Source organism: Herpailurus yagouaroundi, unplaced genomic scaffold, assembly GCF_014898765.1.
Source record: "Herpailurus yagouaroundi ecotype Mexico unplaced genomic scaffold, PumYag 160, whole genome shotgun sequence".
Lineage (NCBI taxonomy): Eukaryota > Metazoa > Chordata > Mammalia > Carnivora > Felidae > Herpailurus > Herpailurus yagouaroundi.
The window spans coordinates 50,097,768-50,112,765 of NW_024412401.1; the positions used below are offsets into that span (position 1 = coordinate 50,097,768).

The 14,998-nt window shown below is 56.4% G+C and overlaps 1 protein-coding gene across 2 annotated transcripts in view; it reads right to left on the reverse strand.

Moving 5' to 3' along the window:
• EEIG1 (estrogen-induced osteoclastogenesis regulator 1) overlaps positions 1–14,998 on the reverse strand; it is a 35,159-nt gene that overhangs the window by 4,138 nt on the left and 16,023 nt on the right. Inside the window, exons 2-10 of one of the 2 annotated variants that reach the window (XM_040482434.1) lie at positions 7,846–7,966; positions 7,554–7,583; positions 5,467–5,583; positions 3,454–3,500; positions 3,172–3,326; positions 1,075–1,179; positions 796–991; positions 222–343; positions 46–115 (exon numbers count right to left, since the gene is read on the reverse strand). In XM_040482434.1, the coding sequence (XP_040338368.1) occupies positions 46–115; positions 222–343; positions 796–991; positions 1,075–1,179; positions 3,172–3,326; positions 3,454–3,500; positions 5,467–5,583; positions 7,554–7,583; positions 7,846–7,966 (963 nt within the window). Of the gene's footprint in view, positions 1–45; positions 116–221; positions 344–795; positions 992–1,074; positions 1,180–3,171; positions 3,327–3,453; positions 3,501–4,902; positions 4,994–5,466; positions 5,584–7,553; positions 7,584–7,845; positions 7,967–14,998 lie in introns of those variants that run through there. The other variant, XM_040482435.1, reaches the window with a different exon arrangement.

Below are 14,998 nucleotides of genomic sequence, written 5' to 3' on the forward strand. Positions count from 1 at the left end.
CCCCATGGCCACCCTAATGACCCATCCCCAAACTGTCACCCTTACCTGTTGGCCAGCTGGATGCCACTCAGCGTGGTAGAGCCATCACGGCTCACAAACAGCCGGAGGTTGCTGTCTGTGGGGACACAGGGGAGGATGGAGGCTGAGTGGGGCAGGGGCAGCCAGGGGATCCCCGGAACAGCTGGCATCGTCCCCCGGTCCTCCCCGTGCCGGCAGCTCACCCTCGGTGTTGCTGCCGTCCGTAAAGTCTTGGCTTTGCATGATCTTCTCCACGATGTCATCTGCGTCGATCCGAGTGTCATCCACCCAGGTCGGGTGACTCTCCACGGAGTCCTTCTTCCGCCTGGGGTGGGGCAAAGCAGGGCAGAGTCACAGCAGTCCGGCCGGCGACAGGCACAAGGAGGACACCAGGGCACCTGCAGCACTGAGGCTGCTCTGAGTGCACGTGAGGATGTATTCCCAACTGTGCTCCTTCAGCCCTCACCTCGGCCCGCAGGGCAGGTGCCATGACCTGGTTTTATGGATGCCGACCCGGAGGCTCTGAGAGGTTACCTAACCTCGTAGCCTCCGAGAGGCTGCACGGCGTGTAGACCAGGGACCTAGGTACACCAAGGCACACACAACGGCACGTGCATGCCAGGCCCAGGCCATGCCTTGCGTGTACGTCCACTGGCTGAATCATCACCATCCAACCCTCTGGGGTGGGGGACCCTGCTGTCCCCGTGTCACAGGTAAAGAAGCAGAGGTTCAGGGTGCCCCTGAGACGGGTCTGTTCTCCAGGAGCGCTGTGCTCACCGAAACGAACGGTCAGACAGATGCGGGGGCCGAGGCGGCCGCGGCGGCTTCTCGGGGGGCCGGTGCTCCCGCTCCCCGCCCTCGGGGCCCTCCACAGTCATGCTGAGGCCGCCCGAGGCGCTGCTGCTCGTCGACGTGTTGCGGCGGTGCGTCAAGTCCGAGAGGCTGGAGGAGCGCGAGTGTTCTGTGCTGTAGCCTGGTGGGCGTTTGGGGAGGCTCGTTACAGGGGCCAGACGGGGAGGTGGAGGGCCAGGGGCATGGAGCCAGGCGGGCACTCACCAGAGATCTTGGACTGCTGGCTGGCGTAGCTGGAGTTGCGGGAGTGACCGGAGTGGAACACCTCCTCGGGGCTGGACAGGTTCTGTTCGGCCTCCTCTGGCACCCCTGGAAGGCGGGGAGACAGGCTTACCAGCGGTGCCGGCCCCTGCCATTCACACACGTCCTCTCACTGGGTCAGGGTGGGGGGTGGGGGGGCGCACTGTTTCCCATTTAACAGACTGAAAAGCTGAGTTCTACCGCCGCCATAGTTCACCACTGGAGCCCAGGTCTGTCCATTCCACAAACATCCGTGGGGACCTCCTCTGCACAGGGTTCTCTACCGGGGGCCGTAGACGGGAGATGGTGTCACAAGGCCAGTGGGAAGAGAATGTTGAATAATGACCCACAATTAACCACAACTGAGGTGGAGGTGCGTGTTACAGAACAGGGAGCAGTGTGTACGGGGGTCTGACCCAGTCTGGGATCAGGGAAGGCTCCTCTGAGGAGAGGGCCTTAATGGGAGGCCTTCAGGAGGCATGGGAGGGAACGAGCCACATAAAGCATCAGGGAAAGAACCTTCCACACAGAGGAACAGCAGAAGCAAAGGCCCCGAGGCTTTAACGAGCCTAGGTCAGTAGAGCCAGAGTGGAAGGAATAAGGGGAATGGGGAGTGGCGGACAGTCCTGTCACAAGTCACCCATAAGCCCAACTTTGGAAACAAACTTGCCGGCACTCGCCAGCAGGAGGCACAAGGGGCCCAGGGGGGGATCCACTCAGGGCTCCACGAGTGCCTGCCCACCAGTTCTGGTCACAGGAAGGAAGGACTCATCTCGTCCATCTCCTCCTCAGAGAACAGCACACCAGGCCACAGGCTGGACCCCAGTCCTGCCTGTGTCCCCACCCAAAGCCACGGGGCTTCTCAAAACAGGTGCTCTGCAGATGGGGTGGGGGTTGCAGGAGGAGATGGGTAGAAAACCAGTTAAGAGGCGCGTGGGGGCTCAAATCCCCGCCCTGCCTGGGAGAGGCACCTCTTCTACTTGGTACAACAGGCACCGTCTACACTGGGGTGGCCTGGTCCAGAAGCTGGAGAGAGCGATGGCGCAGGGAAGCCCTTAATCTTGTGAGCAGTTTCCAGCCCGAGGCGGGCTTTCAGTTCTAGGCCTTACCTGACTGAGTCGACAGGAAAAATGGGAGTGGAAGAAAGCTGGCCCTTGAGCTCAGGACCCTCTCTGCTCCCAGCCGCTCTGGGGGTAGAATCACTCAGCAAACATCCGCTGAGGGCGGCAGGTGCTGCCCTGCTCACTAATCAGCTTAGTCTGCCTCGCGGCTCCGGGCTCACCCCCAGGGACAGGGTCCTTGTACAAGGCTGGTACTCAGGGGCCCCGCTGCACCATGCACAGCACTAGACACGGGGTGGCGGGGGAGGCTGGAGCCTCCTCTCCCGTAGCCCTTCCTTATCCTAATGGCCAGGCTGTCTCCTCTGGGGATTCAGGCATCTGCACTTTTTATGACGTTAGTAATAACGGTAATTTAATAGAAAGCCAGTGCTGGGAAATATATAGAGTACCTACTGTGTGCCAGGCAAGGCTAATCTCCAAAGCAACCCAGGATGTAGTTACTATGGCTGATCCCATTAGTCAGGGGAGGATGCTGAGACTGGAGAGGCAAAATGGCCAGTCCTGGTCAGGCAGCAAGCGGGAGAGAAGCGCTCACGGCACATCCCTCTGCCAGGAACATTGCCCCGCACCCCACACCTCGGATTCGGCTCAAATGCCACCTCTTCAGGGAGGCTTCCATGATTGTTCCCAGGCAGATGCTTCCAGTGCCCGTCACAGCTCTTGTCACACCTGAAGGTGACATGGACTTATTTACCGCCGGACTGACTTCTGTCTCTCCTGAAAGACGGGGCCTCGAGGTCAGGACACTGCTGCGATCCTGGGGCCCAGCACAGCGCCCGGCATGCAGGAGGGGCTGAGACTTCGGCCCACTGGAAGCATGGACCGGTGTAAATGCCATCCTAACACCTCTGTCTTCTCAGCAAGCGTCCCCCTTGGGACCTGGGGAGACTGAGCTGAGCCTTGGGCCACAGGGAGGAGCAGGGCAGGTGGAGAGTGGCACCTGAGCTGAGGATGCTGGGCCTCGCCTTGGGGGGCCGGGATCCCGTCAGGGAGTTGGTGCCACCGCCGCCGCTGCCGGTCCCACCGCCCTTGCGCGTCAGCTGCAGGGAGGAGTCCTGGCCCGGGACGGAGATGGACTTGGCGGTGGACGGCGGCCTGGGGAGGAAAGATGGCTGTGACTGGGGTGCCCCATGGTCGGGGTCAGACAAAGACAGGGGAGCCCAAGAGCCCCGAGGTGGGAAGAGTCCCTGTGTGGCCCCCCACAGCCTGTGCCCACGCTCACGTCTTAAAGCAGGGGTCTCCGGAGAGCAGGAGCATTCCGATGGTGACCTGCACAGAGGGAGAGATCAGCCACACCACGGCCACCCCCCGGCCCAGGGGCCTCCCTGCGGTCTGCCTGCTCTGGCTTCAGGTGGGCTGGCCTCTGATCCCGTCTCTGCCCCTCGCTGGCCCCGGCGAAGCCACCAAACCGCACCGAGCCCCCGTTTCCGTGGGTGGAGGACAGAAGCACTCCTGACGCCTGTCTCCTGAGACAGTGGAGAGGACTCGGGGAGATGAGGCTGGGCATGCTTTGGCGCCAGGCACACAGTGAGGGCAAGCAGAAAAAGTTAGCTACTGTGACTTTAACACTGTGATGAGGAGGGGGCTACAGTCCCTCTCCAGCCTCAGGGCCTGCTCATGGCCTTAGCGTGGGCAAGGGTATGCGAGCTCCACACGGCAGGCAGGCAGGCAGGCAGGCAGGCATGAGGGAGGCTCACGAAGCCCACCTGGTAGGGAGGGGGTTCACCAGGCACAACATGGTGGGTGGGAGTGGGAGATGGGGTGCCCACAGAGCCCAACATGGACGGCGGGGGCTTGGTGAAAGCATGTTGAGTAAAGGAAAGCAAGAAGCCATCAGAAGTTCGACATCATGCACCTGGGCAGAGATCAATGGACCAAACAAGGCAAGGCTGGGTCCCCAAGTCTGGGCTGAGATAGAGTGACAGGAAGAGGGAGATGGGGTAAGAAATGGGTACTCATAAGCCAGTGCCAACACTGACAAAAATGGAGATCATTGGGCTGAGACTTTTTTGTTGTTTTAAGTAAGCTCTACACCCAATGTGGGGCTCGAATTCATGACCCAGAGATCAAGTGTCACATGCTCTAAGACTGAGCCAGCCAGGCACCCCCTGAGACTGTTTTTCTTTTTTTTTTTTTTTTTAATGAATTATTTCATCTGGCTGTGATAGTGCCTACAAAGTGGGTGATGGCCCCAGGCTGTAGGAGAGGGAAGCAGGACCCAGACACAGACTCAAGGGAAGTAAGGGCCCAAAGCCGTGCAGACAGGACGTGAGGCAGCCGGCTTTGCAGCCACCTGCAACCCCCCCTTAGGCCCCCTGGTTTGCCTAAGGGTGCACAGGGCCAGTGGGGTGAGACTGAAAGGTCCCGGCTCCCATCACAACTAGCCTGGACCTTTTTGGGTACTTCTGGTTGTCTCTGCAAAGGGCCTAGGGGCCGCAGCACCCCAGGCCACCACCTCTGCCTGGCTCTGCTCTAAGCACAACACGTTCCCGCTGGGTCAGCTCGCAGAGGTGTGGTTAGGACAAGACTGTTTTCTCAATCGGGTGGAAGGGTGTGGGGACGAGGAAGGGAGGTGTGCCGGCCGTGGCAGATGCCCAGATAGCTCTGTCCTGAGAGGCCAGAGAGCCAGCTGCCTGGAGGGAGGGAGCTGCCCCGGCCGCCGGAAACCTGCCTGTGGCTGGGCTCTGGGAGGAAATCCCTCGGTCTGCCCGGCTCAAGGGATGGCAGGTTCTTCCACACTGACCCTCCACTGCGAGCTCAGGCGGTCTGGTGTCACATGGGGTGATGGTTGGGAGCTGGACCGTGGAGTCAAACAGCTGGGGGCCGAGCATCAGTTCTGCCCGTGACCCCAGGCAAATGATCTGACCTCTGTGCCCTGACCCCCTCCTACGCAAAACTGGGACCAAACCACATACCACACCCGATGGGGCTGCTGTCAGGTGTCATGAGATGCGAGATGGCAAACACCTGGGGATGCGCATCTCACCAAAAGTGCTCATCAAACCCTTAACGAGACTGCTGAGGTCCCCCCCCACCGACCCCCCAATTAAAGATGGGGAAACTGAGGCCAGTGGCAGAGCCAGGCTTCTGAGGGTGGTTTCCTGACCCTGGGACCACATCTTCCTAGCGTCTAGGCTAGGAATCCGTATTTTTCACAACCCCCCAGAGGATGGGGGCAGGTCTGCCGGGCTCCTTTAGTAAAAGGGGCAGAAGAGGTGGGGGGGGACCCTGGTACCTTGAGGATGGAGTTGTCCTGACGGGTGTTCTTCGTGTCATATCCCTCCAGCAGGCAGCAGCGCACTGTGGAGCCTGAGCCTGCGAATTCGGCCAGGTTCAAGTCGGCGAAGCCCAGCTGGGAGGGACAGAGGAGAGTGTGGGAAGCTGCAGGGGGTGTGGGCGCACAGTGGGCAGCACAAGGGTTAACTTGTCAAGGTTCAGGGGGGGGCAGGCAGATCCCCCGGGCCCGCCCCACAGCCCAGACTGAGTGTTGCATAATGGCACCCAAGGACAGAGGCTGGTCTGGGGCTCACATCCCTGAGCCGCACAAAGCGCCCTTTGTGCCACATCCCAGCGTGCACTAGGGCAGCGCCTGAGATGAAAGGACATTGTTGTCTGTGACACAGAGGCATTGTTCCCTGGGAAACAAGGCTGTGCTGTGGGAGCCGCCAGGCCAGCACGCAGGGGGGAGGAAAGGCCCGTGGGAACTTGGTATGGCGTGGGGGGGGGGGCGGGGCCGGGGGGGGGGCGGGCCGCCGGCCCGCATGGAGGGTGGAGTGGGGGGCTGGTGGGAACACCTGGCTGTTCTGGGACGCAGAGAGAGGCACCAGAGACACAGAGGGAGGTGGGAGAACGTTTGAGAACAAAGTGTAGGAGTTAAGAAAGCCTTCGATAGAAGCCAGGTCTCCAGACCTGTGGGCAGGAAACTGAGTTAAGGCAGGGGGTGCTGGGATTAGGGACTTGGGGGGCAACCAAAGCAACAAGTGGCATTTACTGACCACCTGCTGCATGCAAGTCTCCACGGCAGAGTTTAGGGGCACACATGCTAGAATTAGAGGTTTAGGGGGTTCACATCCTAGCCCTGCCATCAAGTCACAGGGACCCCCATTTGGCAGAGAAGGAAACTAAGGTTCTGGGTAAGTGACTTCCCCAGGGCCCCACACCGCCTAACCCGCAGAGCCAGGCCCAAGACCAGGCCCTACCAGCACCAAGTCCAGCCGCCCCTCTGGGCCCCGGCTTCCTTCCCTGGAGAACGGTAGCAGGGCCTGGCGAGGGCGTTCGACTACAGGACAGAGGGGAAGGGCCTGCAGGTCTGACACGCGCCAGGCACCTGCTAAGCGTCTGCCTGCAGTTCCTTCTGGGCAGCTGTCCCTGCCCATGTGAATTAGTGGCAGGAGAAATTTCCACTCTGGTGACACCTTCCACAGCCCAGTTCTAGCCACCCTGCCCAGGGCAGAGTGCACAGCCCAGAATGCTGAGCTTCCTCAGCTCTGGTCAGTGGGAAGGGACACGCCTTCCACGCGGGGCGAGGTGAGGCAAAGGCATTTCCCCTCCGGACTGAGCCCATCCCCTGCTACCAGGCCGCCTCCCAGGGGCCACAGAGGGTGGGCTGTGGAGTCCCCACCACAAAGGGGGTCGAGGGCAGAGCAGGCTTATTCAAAGCCAGAGGTGACCCTTCCGGAGCCACCTTTTCTCACTTTTCCCAGGGGGTGCCATGCAAATGGCAACAACACAGACGTGCAACAGCGGGGGCTGGCGGAGTACCCAGCACCCAGCCGTACAAGGGGATGCTGCCTATGTTAGATGGCAAAAGGAATTTGTGAGGATGTGAAAACATGCCCACGGTGTACCGGCAAGCGGAAACCACGCTGTCGAATCTGTTTAGAACAAGTCTCTTTTGTGTATTTAAAGATCCCACTGTCTGCGTGCACATAGGTACACGTACGGGGAGCTCATTCCATACTCCTCTGACCCACACGCGCGTATGTTTTATTCGCCGCTCTGTGTATTTCCTAACTTTCTTTTCCTTAACCGGTCTGGAGAGACCTTAACGAACCCAAGGATGGGATCTGGGGAGGAAGCCTACAGGGGAAGGGGGTGGAAACTTCCCTTTTCACTCCGAACTTCTGTGCCATTTGTGTTGTGACAAGCACATGGGACCTTTATATTAAGTGCAAAGACAATCAATAAAGACATTTCCAAAAAACAATACATCTCATGCAGAGCTGAGTGTCTCCTGTTTGGGGCAGAGAAGGGGCTGGAAGTTCTTCTGGGAGCTTCTCTCATGCCTGTTCCACCCCACTATCCCTTCACAGCCCCACTCACCTTGGAATAAGCCTTCCCGCCTTTCAGCTCCTGCACAGAGAGACAGAGACACAAGCAGCAGCGTAACTGGGGAATCCAAGCGATCTCGGGCATCTCCCTAGGTGCCTCCCACCCCACACCAAATCTGACTGCTGGGGGGGAAGACAAGCCAAGGGGCAGAGCGACTCATTCCATGCTCTCTCAAGGGGACAGGTCAGGGGATGGGCCTAAAGCCACTGGACCAGCGGCCTCACACCCGCCGCCTTGGCCTTGGGCCCGCAGCCCCCCGCCCCAGCCCGGAGCCCAGCCTCACCTTGCGCACCGACACACGGAAGATGCAGGGGTCCAGCAGGCCGGTGGCCGGGTTGGCGCTCATCTTACACACGAAGGTGAACCTCTTCCGCCACCGCACGCAGTTTTCCCGCACCTCCTCCCTGCAGGGCAGACAGACAGGTGAGCACAAGCAGGCAGGTCAGCACAGGTATCAGGGACAGGGCTGGCCTTTAGGGAGTAGAGGGAGGAGGGGAGCTCTGGCTTTTTACGTTGTATCAGAGAGTGACTGTGTTTTCCTAACAAGAACATGCTTGTGTAAGTGTTGCAAAAACAAAAATAGTAAGTGATTAAAAGTGAAAAAACACAAGGTAGGGGTGAGGTCAGGCTGGAGGCAGCTACTCCTTGTCCCTGCTCCCAGCACTGCCCCCTCCCCTTGTCCTGTGGCTCCTTCCTCTGCCATTACCTCCCACTGGCCCCTGACCATTCTGTTCGGCCGGCCTTCACAACAGTCTTCCCCAGCAGACGAAAAGCGAGGTAAGCTGCCCAGTGTCGCCCAAACAGGAAACAGTTGGCCTTCGGAGACCATTTCTTTGCCACTAACAACAACAATGATAGTAATAATAGCCATGTCTAGCGCTCGGATCGCACTTCACACGTGCTGGGCAGCTCTCACGGCACTTTAGTGGGGCTGCTCCCAGGGTCAGAGACCCACGATCACGCCCGCCCTTCCAGCAGCTGTCTGGGACGGCTACCACCCTTAGCCCCATCCCACGTGCACAGACGCCGGAGCTCAGGGGGCTAGCATGCTGGCCCGAGGCCCACCGCAGGCACAGCAGAACAGGGCCTTGACCTTGAGCAGTGGGCCCCAGGGGCTGCATGCGTCACTCTCACCATACCGGCCTGAGACACCACCTTGGGGTCCTCGGCTTCCCTGACACTAACTGGGGGTCTGGCCTTCCGGCCCGCACTCCCGCTGCACCTGGGAAGTATCACCAGACCGAAAACCGCAACACACCCTTAATAGGGAAATGCTTCGTGCCCTGGGAGCCAGAGCAATGCCAGGAGCTCCCCCAGCCTCTCCCGGCTGCTCGGCAGGACCTGGGGTGGCACTGGTGAGTCTGCATCCCTGCACAGCTCCCCGGCCCCCCACAGCCCGCCTGGCAGAGCCTGTGCTCAGGAAGGGGTGGCCACGGAAGGGAAGGGACGGCATGAGAGACATTATCTCCTGCTTCATCATCCCATCTAACGGGAACAGCCACGTGGACAGATGAGGAAGTGACCACCCTACACCCCGGGGGACCCGAGGATCACAGGTTAATTGTCAGACTGGGGCCTGAGGTTGGAGGGTCAGCGCAAGCAGAGCATCATCGGAACGGGGGCGTGTTTGCTTCTCGCACGACCTCAGACAGTAGGCTCTATGCCACCCCCTTCTACCGCTGAGGACACTGGGACCCCAAGGGACTGCCCCAGATCACATCCCCAGTGACTGACAGTGCAGGATTTGAACCCAGGACTGTCTGACTGCAGTCAAAGCATTTGGCCATCACCTTGGTTCACAGGCCCCAGAGCCGGGGAAGGCCTGGCAGGTGGAACCCACCAGGGTTCTGGGGCCAGCAGTGCCCTGCGATGTACCTGAGACCCCACCAGTGTCTCTGACTGACAAGTATGAGTCAGGCACTGAGCCTGTGGTGGACTTTATTCACAGACCGACAGTGACAGTTACCCCGGTGATGACTCAGTGTCACCAGGAGGGGGTGGAGGGAAGGGTGAGTCAGGGTAGATGACTGACTTGCAGGGGGGTGACATTCAAGCTCAGGCAGGAATGAAGAGAGGGGAGTAGCCAGTGGGGGAGACAGTTCCAGGCAGAGGAAACAGCATGAGTGAGGAACAAATATACTTTGGTTTCCTTGGCTATGAAAACCCCTGCGCCAAGCCTCTCTGAGGAGCCCCCTCCGGACTCTACAAGGCTTCTCCTACATCCTGTCGGGGCCATGACGAGGGACAACAGGACTTGGGTCAGGCAGACCTGGGCTCACGGCCCTCAGATCACTGAGTGACTCAGCGAGAGCTCGACCTCTCCACCCTCATGGGCAAAACAGGCACGCCACCCGCTGACTTGTGGGCACCAGGAGGCATCAGTAGGTCCCTCAAAGGCCCCAGCCTGGGGAGGTCCGTGAGACGTGTCTTGCGTGATGAAGACACTGGGGGTCCAGAGGGACTGTCCCCAACGTGCTCTGACCTTGTTAGGAAGGGGAGCCCCAGCGACTCCCTGCAGCCCCAGTACTGGCACAAACAGAAAAGGTTGGGGCTAGAGACGAGGGGGAGGGAGAAGAGTGCCCAACCCCCAGCAGGCGTGGCGGGGACCTTCAAGAAGCGGGTGCCACAGGGGGAGCAGGGGCCCTGGGCTGGGGAGCAGCCCCTGCCGCAACCATGCCGGTTCCACCCATTCATTCAAATATGTGCCAGTCCCTGTCCTACACACTGGGACCACCGCAGTGACCAGCTTACATTGTGGTGGGACAAAAACGAGGTCAAGCAAACTAGAAAAAGAAATGGTAGTGGGCTGAAAGAACTAGAATTACCTTTATTGGCAGATAATTTGAGCTTGTATGTAGAAAATCACAAAGTGGGGCGCCTGGGTGGCGCAGTCGGTGAAGCGTCCGACTTCAGCCCGGGTCACGATCTCGCGGTCCGTGAGTTCGAGCCCCGCGTCGGGCTCTGGGCTGATGGCTCAGAGCCTGGAGCCTGTTTCCGATTCTGTGTCTCCCTCTCTCTCTGCCCCTCCCCCGTTCATGCTCTGTCTCTCTCTGTCCCCAAAATAAATAAACGTTGAAAAAAAAAATTAAAGAAAAAAAAGAAAATCACAAAGAATCCACCAAAAACTATCAGAATACAAGAGTTTAGCAAGGTTTCAGGATACAAGATCAGTAAACAAAAATCCATTATTTCTATATACTAGTGAACATCCACAATGAAATGAAGGAAATAATTCCATTTACAGAAAAGCCAAAAAGAACACAATAAATAGAATCAAATTTAACAAAAGAAGTACAAAATATATTCTCTGAAAACTACCAAACATTACTGAAAGAAATTCAAGAAGATCTAAATAAATGGAAACACATCCTACAGTCATGTTTCAAAAGATCTAATCTTGGTGTGACAATACTAGCAAATCGATCTAAAAATTTAACACAATCTCAGCTGGCTTCTTTGTAGAAATTTGACACCTTGGCCCTAAACCTTCGAAATTGAAGGAACCAGGATAGTCAAAGCATCTAGAAAAAGTGGAACAGAGCATAATCAAAGGATTCAATGTCTCTGGCTGCAAAACTTCTACAAAGCCACCGTAATCAAGAAAAGATGGTTCCGGCCTAAGGATGGACACATAGATCATCGGAATGGAATTAGGAGCTCAGAAATAAACCTTCACGTTTATGGTCAATTAGTTTTCAGCAAGGGTGCCTGCCAGTAGGGGAAGAGGGTAGTCTTTAACAAAAGTTGCCGGGACAATGAGATATTCCTGTGCGAGTGAATGATGTAGGACTCGTGTCTCACACCACATACAGTAACTAACTCAATATGAGTCAAAGACCTAAATTTAAGAGCTCAGACCCTTAACCGCCTGGGTGGTTCCAGGTGGTTAAGCATCTGACTGACGGGCTCAGGTCATGATTTCATCGTTTGTGAGTTTGAGTCCTGCATCGTGCTCGGCACTGACACTGTGGAGCCTGCCTGGGATTCTCTCTCCTTCTCTCTGCCCCTCCCCAGCTTGTGTACCCGCTCTCTCTCTCTCAAAATAAATAAATAAAACCTTTTTTTTTAATGCCCAAATTATGAAAGTCTTCAAAAAAATATAGGATAAATCTTTGTGATCTGGAATTAGGCAAGGGTTTCTCAGATAGGACCCCAAAAGAACAGGCAACAAAAGATAGAAATGCTGGATTTCAGGGGCGCCTGGGTAGCTCAGTTGGTTGAGCATCCGACTTCAGCTCAGGGCATGATCTCGTGGTTCGTGAGTTCAAGCCCCCTGTCAGGCTCTGTGCTGACAGCTCAGAACCTGCAGCCTGCTTCAGATTCTGTGTCTCCCTATCTCTCTGCCCCTCCCTTGCTGACACACACTCTCTCTCTCAAAAAAAAAAAAATAAAATAAAATAAAAAAAAGAAACAGCTTTCTCAATATTGAAGACACATTAAAAAAAATGTATAGGCACATAAAAAAAAAGAAATACTGGATTTCATCAAAAGTAGCCTTTTTTGTGACTCAAAGGGCACCATGAAGAAAGTGAACAGTGGCTCAGTCAGTTAAGCATCTGACTTCAGCTCAGGTCATGATCTTGTGGTTCACGGGTTCAAGCCCTGTGTCGGGCTCTGTGCTGACAGCTCAGAGCCTGGAGCCTTGCTTTAGATTCTGTGTCTCCCTCTCTCTCTCTGCCCTGCCCCCACTTGCGTGCGTGCGCTCACGTGCGCACTCTCTCTCTCTGTCAAAAATAAACAAACATTAGGGGTGTTTGGGTGGCTATCAGTTAAGCGTCCAACTTTGGCTCAGGTCATGATCTCACAGTTCATGAGTTCAAGCCCTGCATTGGGCTCCGTGCTGACAGCCCAGAGCCTGAAGCCTGCTTTGGATTCTGTCTCTCCGCCTCTCTCTGCCCCTCCCCTGCTCTCTCTCCCTCTCTCAAAAATAAACATTAGAAATAATTAAAAATAAATCAATAGTGAGAAGGCAACCCACAGATGAAGGAAACTATCTGCAGACCAGATACATCACAAGGGAATTGTCGCCAACCAATATGTAAAGGGCGCTTACAACTTAACAGTGAAAAACAACCCAATTTAAAAATGGGCAGATGATCTGAACACACATTTCTCCAAAGAAGATACGCAAATGGCCAACAAGCACACGAGCAGCTGCTCAACATCATTCGCCATCAGGGACACACAAATCAAAACTATAACGAGTTACCACTTCATACGCACTGGGAAGGCTATAATCAAGACCGATAATAACAAGTGATGGCGAGGGGGTGGAGACACTGGAACCCTCCTACACAGCTGGTGGGAATGTAAATCGGTGCACCCCCTTTGGAAAACAATCTGGCAGGTCCTCAAAACATTCAACTCAGAGTTACCTTATGACTCAGCAATGCTACTCCTAGGTGTATATCCAACAGAAATGAAACATATGTCCACAAAAAACAGATTGTGCATGAATGCATACAGCGATATTCGTAACAGCTCAAAAGCGAAAGCTACCCAAATATCCATCAACCGGTGAATGAATCCATGAAACGTGGTCTATCCATTCAGTGGAATTATTGCTCAGCAATCAGAAGAAATTAAGCACTTAACACCTGTTACCCCGTGGCTCAACCTTGTGATATGCTAAATGAAAGAAGCCAGTCACAAAGAACTGCATGTTGTGTGATCCCACTTGCATGAGATGTCCAGAATGGGCAAATCGCTAAGAGATAGAAAGGCTGGTTGGGGATTGCCAGGGGCTAGGGGATTCGGGAGAAAATAGCGAGGGACTGCCAATGGGTATGACGTTTCCGTCTGGGGGTGATGAAAATGTTCTAAAATTGACTGTGCTGATGGCTGCACAACACTGTCAAGAGACTAAAAGCCACTGAAATGTGTGCTTTAAACAGGTGAAAAACCAAAAAACACGGTAGGTCGGATAAAGAGAGAAAAACGGAGAAAACAGAGGGGGTGTGGTTGGTGAGGGAGCAGGGGGTTAGGTGTCATGAGGGGCCTCAAGGGCCCGGGTGAGGTCTTTGAATCTTACTCTGACGGTGCCTCTGTCTTGCCACGACGGCTTTAGGCACAGGCAGAGAGCAACCCTGGAGTAGGTGGGTGGAAGGGTGGAAAGCAGCCAGAGGCCCAAGCCTGAAATGGGAAGCTGGGGGCCGGCCATGGCTTCCACGTGGACCCTCAGATCTCCACTCACCCCCCCCCCTCCACTCAACTCAGCCCAGGCGTTGGAAGCAGCTGCTGGAGACCTGAGCAGAACGCTCACAGTGTCGGGCATGTTGAAACACCCCAAGGAATTAGGATTAGTATCTGGGAACAAAAGCCGGTATCGGATTGTAGGCTCTCTCCCTGCCCCTTTGTGAGTCTGCCCTGGGAACGGGCGGCCAGGAAGCCTGAGGCCCTCTCCGGGTTCCTGTGGGCCTGCCAGGCCGAACCAGAGAAAGCCACGTGGTGCCCTCCCAGGCTCAGGTAACAGGCGCCTTCCTCTCCCTCCGCAGGAAGATGGGCCAGGACAGGGCTCACCGGAATCAGTGCTGGGCCACCCCCTTGTTTCCACAGGGCTCTAAATACACACTATTAAATGCCACCACTCCCACGGGAGAGGCTCACACCTCCGCCCTGGCCCACCCCAGGAGGGCACAGGGAGGGTAAAATAAACACCCAGCAGCGGCCATTTCCCGAGGGCCTGCCATGTGCTACCTGGAGCCCTTTGACACTGAAAGTTGCGTGCTATCGTGGCCAATCCTCGCTGAGTGAGGCTCAGAAAGGTTGAGTCACCCACCCATAGTCGCAGAGCTGTGAGGAGCACGCCTGTGTCCAGAGCCCATGTCACAGAGCCAGAGATGGCCCAGCCAGGACTCGGCCCTACGGCCACCTCTGGAGAGAGGGACTCGGGCACCCCTAGTCGGGTGCAAGGGAGTCACAGGTTCAGGAGAGGGATGATGGAGGGAGATGAACACAGGCTCAGGGGCAGGGGAGGGCTGTTCATAAAAAAGGCAGGAATGAGGATGTCAAGCAAGTCAGTTGCCATGAGCCCCAGGGGGGAGCTGGCCAGGCTTGTGGAAGTCTCAGGGACTTGATTCACTCATAAACCTTTTATTAAGCACTTGGTAGCTGCCAGGTAGAGCTGAAGGCCCTGGGGATACGAACATCGAACGAAACAGAAATTCCTGCCCTCCAGGGACTTACAGTCTGGCAGTGGGTAGTAGGAGACCGACAAAATGGGGAGACACATATCAGATGGTGGCCTAAGTGCTGTGGAGGAAAAAGGGGACCAGGTGGGGAAGCAGGCAGTGCCCAGGCGGAGAGAGCGTGAGAGAAAGGTGACCAGGGAAGGTGACATCTGAGCAAAGAGCTGAAGGAGGTGAGAGTGACCCAGGCACTGGGGACAAGCCGTCCAGGCAGGAGGAAGAGCTTAAGTGCAGAGACCCTGAGGTGAG